Source organism: Monoraphidium neglectum, assembly GCF_000611645.1.
Source record: "Monoraphidium neglectum strain SAG 48.87 unplaced genomic scaffold scaffold01927, whole genome shotgun sequence".
In the NCBI taxonomy this organism is placed as follows: Eukaryota; Viridiplantae; Chlorophyta; class Chlorophyceae; order Sphaeropleales; family Selenastraceae; genus Monoraphidium; species Monoraphidium neglectum.
The window spans coordinates 6322-12112 of NW_014011701.1; the positions used below are offsets into that span (position 1 = coordinate 6322).

The 5791-nt window shown below is 61.5% G+C and overlaps 2 protein-coding genes across 2 annotated transcripts in view; both read right to left on the reverse strand.

Annotated features, from left to right (window-relative positions):
* Nucleotides 1-1134, reverse strand: part of MNEG_9415 (hypothetical protein) — a gene marked incomplete at both ends in the record, with an annotated part of 5234 nt that extends 4100 nt beyond the window's left edge. The window contains 2 exons of the mRNA XM_014042112.1: nucleotides 354-463; nucleotides 1041-1134. Of these exons, the coding sequence (XP_013897566.1) occupies nucleotides 354-463; nucleotides 1041-1134 (204 nt within the window). The remainder of the gene's footprint in view (nucleotides 1-353; nucleotides 464-1040) is intronic.
* Nucleotides 1135-2295: 1161 nt separating this feature from the next.
* MNEG_9416 (hypothetical protein) lies at nucleotides 2296-5288 on the reverse strand (the record flags this gene model as incomplete). The annotated part of the gene is made up of 8 exons (XM_014042113.1): nucleotides 2296-2309; nucleotides 3126-3221; nucleotides 3520-3643; nucleotides 3892-3971; nucleotides 4176-4322; nucleotides 4503-4613; nucleotides 4857-5025; nucleotides 5184-5288. 8 exons carry the CDS (start codon nucleotides 5286-5288, stop codon nucleotides 2296-2298), a joined length of 846 nt encoding a protein of 281 aa, XP_013897567.1.
* Between the last annotated feature and the right edge of the window lie 503 nt (nucleotides 5289-5791).

Sequence of the window (5791 nt, forward strand, 5' to 3'; positions counted from 1 at the left end):
GTCAGGGGGGAGGGGGGAAATAACAATGAGGAGAGGGGCCCACTCATTGGGCAATGAGCACGCCCAATGCTTAGCCGGGTGGTGTGCAAGGAGGTCCTCGCGACTTCGGCACGATGAATGTCAAGCAGCGGGGGGGCGACCTGCCGCGCCCTAGGGACTGTTGCGCCCCAACCGAAAGCAGCAGCCGGGCAGCAGCTGGACAGCTTCGTCTGGAAACGGACGGCGCAGTCCACTCTATGCCCTTTGCCCCTTTTCACTGCCATAATGCCCATTGCAGCGGCCAAATCCTGCCTGCTAGTCACAAGTAACACTGAGCCAGGCACCCCTCGCACACCCTTCAAACGACGACCCACCCATCCCATATCGCTGTTGAGGGCCGCCACGTCGATGGTTGGCGGGGCGGACTCAGGCTTGGTGGCCGCGGCCGCCGCAGTCGTGTAGATACGCCACAGCACCAGCTTCTCTGGGGTTGTGGGGGTGGTGGATGGTGGGAAGTAGGAGGACGTGGGATGTGTGAGCAACGGGAGCGTGGGCGTGACTTGGCATGCCTTGGCGTGGCGCGGGGCAACCAGGACAAGCGAGAGCTCAGCAGGCAAAGGGGAGGGGCGAGGCAGGAGGCATGCACAAAGCTCCTGCATTGGCGCTCTGTGGGAGGTCGCGTGGACTGCCTTGCTGACCAAAGTCGGGCAAGCCCCGTGCAGCTGTGTTCAAAGCCTGTCGAGGACCTGGCGGGCTGTTCTGCCCATGCCCACATAACTGTGACCGTGTGACATCAGCGCAAACACAGCATGAGTCATGTGCACACGAGCGCGCTCACGCATGCACGCAAACACACGCATGTTCACACACATGCAAGCGGACATGCACACACGCATGCTCACACACACTCATGTGCATGCACACACACACACACATACACACGCATGTGCAAACACAGGAAAATGCGTCCGTGCACACGAATGGAAAAGTCATGCCAGCACGAACACACTCTCCCACCACATTGCAGCATGCACTACAGCACTCCCCTCACGCGAGCCCACCATAGTAATTGAGGTCGGGGCTGTCCAGGATGGCACCAGTCACAGCTGGCCCAGGGATGTCGAGGTGTGCAAAGCCAGGCAGCTCTCGGATCATCTGGCGTAAACAGGGGGATTGAGGGGGTCCCAGAGTGAGGTGCAAGGCCGCTCGGTGTGTGCGGAGCCAGCCATGCAGCATGGCTTGGGGCAGCCGGCGGGCGCCGTGCAAAGAGCAGGCCCTGGTGCAGTCAGTCACCATGCAGGCGTGTGCTGGCCGGCCCCGGCCGCATGCAAGCAGCGGGAAGGCACGCGGATCGGGTCAGCAGATGCTTCACGGCAGTGATAAGGAAGGGGGCCCGCTGGCTGTATTCATTAGTGCTGCAGCCCCACCCAACCTCCAGGTTAGCCTCTGCGGCGGCAGTGATTCCAGCCCAGACTTGCTGCTGCCGATCCCTGCAGCCCCGACGGACAGACGCGAAGGTTGGGGGGCCCGCTTTGCCAAGGAGTACGCCCGGCCAATGGGCGGATGCCGGACACGACACACGGTGGTCGCACGGCACGCACGGGGCATTGCTTTGGCACCCACCTCGCCCGTTTTCGCTGCTGGTTCTTGCGTGATTGCGATTGCGGCGCCATGATGGGGCCTTGCTGCCTGGCGCAGCGCACTGCTCGCGAGGCGCGCCAGCAGCGTGCCGGTGTGTCGTGCGTGAGAGATCTCGGCCGCTTTACCGTACGGCTGCACCCGGGACGTATTGCAGAATTCACGCTGATGTTTCGGCCAGTGCGCGGGACTCCACTGGCTGCGAGGGCCGCGACGGTGAGACTCGGGTGGGGGCACCGTAACTAGTCCGGGGCTTGATGGGGCGTCGTCAAATACAATTTTGTGGGACGAGCAGTTGCATGAGAGCTTGTTGTTGTTCCCGGAAACTTGAAATCCACTTCGCTGGCTGCTCTGGCGAAGCGCGTCGCCGCTAGCGCTGAGCTCGGGCTGATGGGGCTGGGCTGCAGCTGTTGCTGCAAGCTCACGGACGCCTGACGCTGAACCCTCGCGGGACAGGCGTGAGTTACCTCACTCTGGATTTTTTTGCTTCAAAGTGTCAAATTTGGCAAAGTGCTTGCGCGAGCGCAGCGTCAACACGATGGGAAGGACCCCACCAAGTTGGTATTACGGGGCAGGCAAAGAGGTAAAAGTTGCACATGCTCCTGTGGGCACGTCTGATCGCCTCCTGCAAGCACCTGCACACCAACACGATGACCGCAATCAACAGCATGATGAATGCTACTGGCTCTGCCCTGCAGATGTCAAGGTGCAGAGGCAGGTAACCGCACGAGTGCCGCAGCTAGAGCTTGGCATTGAGAGTGTGGCATCTACACAACAAAGGCGCAACATGTCCAAACTCACACTGTTCCCCACCTGTGTGCATGCAAGGAAATACAATGAAACTCTCTCCATTGCAGCTATGCCTCAGCACACAGCCGCTAGAGGCATGCTACTTGCTGCCGCCAGTTGTGATGTTGGGAGGTGCCCCAACGGGTTGGAAGGAGAGCGGCCACGCCTCCATGGGGTGCGCCAGGTGTGTGCAGATGCGCCGTTCCACTGCATTGGCCGGATCACAAGATGCAAACATGACTTGTTTCAGGCCCGGGCATGCGCATGCAGTTGATGCATGCATTTCTGCTGTCCTGGATAGCTTTGCTGCCGCCGGTTGTGGCCCAGCCAGGCCCAGGAGTCACAGGTGCCATGCATTCAAGAGGCAGGACCACTCACTGAATTTGAGGTTCTCAGGTGGATTGAGAAGGTAACGGTCGGCGGGATGGGGATTGGCAGCAACCCTCCAGACAGCCTCGCCAGCTGCGGTTGTGCAGGCATCCGGGCCGAAGAGATAAGGTGTTGGAGGTGATTGGTTTTCATCTTATCTTTTCCAGCACACCCATCAATGGCCGAACGCAGGTTGCAAATCGGGAAGTTACGAGACAGCGCTCCTGCATCCGCCAACAATCGTCAGCTGCTGGGGCGTGTGGACACGATGACTGAGCCAGCCAGCAACACTCCGAGTTACAACTTTTGGTGTGGCCAGCAGAAGCAGCAGCAGGAGATTCGCCTCTCACCTTGAGTTGCGGTCGCAAAGGCGTTCAAAGATGCATTGTACGCGGCGTTCTCGTACACCGCCAGCTCCGGCCCCGTCACCTGCTGGTCCCTGCAGCCTGAGCGCATGCAGGCAGGGTGCAGGGGACAGGTGATGGACGCACGCATTCCAGCATGCAGCCAGAGCACACAGCGGTTGTCGTCGACGGCTAGCTGCCTGTCACGCTTTACACAGCACTACAGCAGTACAATTGACTGCAAATGCCCTGAGTTGTTTGCGTTGCTGATCAGCACTGTGGTTTGCGTGGCACCTGAGAAGTGCCCGTGTGCCAGGATGCAACCACAAGGTGTGATGGTCCAGGAAAGTCATTTCATCAAACTGAGCGTCCTGGCCCATCCCCCCCCTTGCGAGCGTACCAGGGATGCTGTTGCGGATTACGTTGGTGCGCACGTTGCCCGGGTAAAGTGTGGTGTACTGTATGTTGGTGGGCCGGTCGTAGTGCTCCCACAGCCAGTCCTCTGCAAGCTTGGCCATGGACACCTGAGGCGGGCCAATGGAAATCAGCAGGTTCAGGGTCCGGGGCTCAGGCTGCAGCACTTGAGGCCGAGACAGCTGCTTCGTCGGGGTCGGCGTGTCGAGACTTGTGGGTGCGCGGCATTGAATGCTGTGGTGTGTAATTTACCACACGTAGTGCACTCGCTGTGCAGTGGGGGCGGTCTTACACGGCTGCATGATGTGGCCGCCCTCTCGGGGCCCAGCAGTCATCCAGCACCACAGGCAGCAGCCACCTTGGAAGCCGCGTAGGGCATGCCGCCCGGCAAAGACACGAAAGCGGTGACAGAGGAGGTCGCCAGGATGCGGCCGTACCCTGCAGTCAGCGCCGGTGGGCACACATGGTACGTTGGGTACGGGTAGGCCTGGGTTGGGAATGGCCGGGCAGCGCAGCTCACCTGTGAACCAGCAACGCAGGAGGGGCGGTTCTTGCCAGCACTCTGTCTTTTCAATGTACCAGGCCGGGTGCGCACGGTACCAGAGGCGTAAGTTGCATCCAAGCACGCATTGTGGGCCCCACCCTGCTTGGGCATCAGTGGCAGGACGGCCAGCAGCAGGCGGACGTTGCCCCAAAAGTTGGTCTGCATGACCAGCTCCATCTGCCCAATCTCGTTGCACACCCTGCCCTGGGCATTGGGGAAGTAGGTGCTGGAGCCGTAGCCGCGCCCTGGGGTGCCGGCAGGGTCGGCGCGTGGCAGCGAGGGTGGGCGGGGCAGCAGGATCCAAAGCGCCATGGGCTGGGGCCCTGCACTACTAGCCAATGCCGCCCGCCAAGTCACGAGGGCCCGCAGCAGGCAGCGAGGGTTCACCCATCCCAGGCCGCACACCCACTGGCACGGCGTCCCACCCGCGTTAAGGAAGAGCAGGTCCACACGGCCGTAGGTCTGGTTGATGCGCCGCACGAGGTTGTCTATTGAGTCGTAGGAGGACTGCTCCATCGGCCACAGCTCCCAACCGGCTGCAGGGGGCATCCAGCAGGGCAAAGGGGCACACTGCTTTGACCTTGCCCCTTTCAGGGTCTGCCCTGGGGACGTGGGCCTGGACGCCGAAATCTCAAGGCGCATGCGCTGAGTTTGTGCGCACAAGCTCAGGCACAGCGTGCCAGCTTTCCTTCCCTGTGCGTGCACCCGAAATGATGTGTGCGTGCGTGCTGATTGCAGGACGGCTTGCGCGTGCACATGCACACACAACTTGCCCTCACCAGGCTTGCACCTGTCGCCAGGCACCTCATATGTGCAATTGTTGGTGTACTGGCTTGGGTTGCGCGACGTGCCCACCACCTTCATGCCCGCGGCAGCCAAGCGCTTGGCGGCGCCAAAGCCGATACCGGTGGAGGCGCCTGTGACGAGCGCCACCTTCCCCCTCAAGTCCTGCGGGCAGGGGAGGGGGGAATGATCACCGGGTACACTCGTCAGTGAATGCAGCTTCTAGCTCAACCAGAAAACCACTTGCATGGAGCTTCAGCTGTGTCTGCGGAGGGCAGCCCTGCCGGTCAATCGGGTTAGGGGAGGGCGCCTTGACGCCGCACCTCACACGGCGGGATCGGCGGGCCACCGGTCGTGTTGGCACTGGGGCTGCCGAGGCTGCAAGGCAGGGGCCCCGTGTACTCGGCAGTGGGCAGCACCTTGGCCATGTCCAGGGGGCAGGGGGGCTCATTGGCCAGGTACGCTTCATACGCTGCCGGACGTTTCGAGGGGTGTGGGGGAGGGTGGTTGCTGGTGTACTCTTGAAGGGTGCGGGGGAGGGAGCTTGCCAGTGTGCACAGGTGGCTGGGAGCAAGCAGAGCAACCTGGTGGTGGGAATTCACTAGGTGTAAACGCAAGCCACAGACGTGGGTCCAGCAGCCAGCCTAGTGCGATTTATGACAGGGGGGCGGGGCCTCGCAGCAAGGCAGGGTCGGTGCTCTGTCACGGTTGTCAAGACGCGCCTGCTGCTGTGGTCGCATTGATGCCGCGGGCTGGGTTCGTCAAAATGCACATGAAAAGCAGCACCAGCCAGCAGATCATCTTGCATTCGGTTCCCATTGCCATGCCTGTCAAGCTGGGTGTGGGCGGGGGTACCGGCGAGGGTCTAGTCAGCGGCCAGGTGCGGCTCTGCAGCGACGCGCGGATATCAAGCTCAGTTGTACTGGTGGTT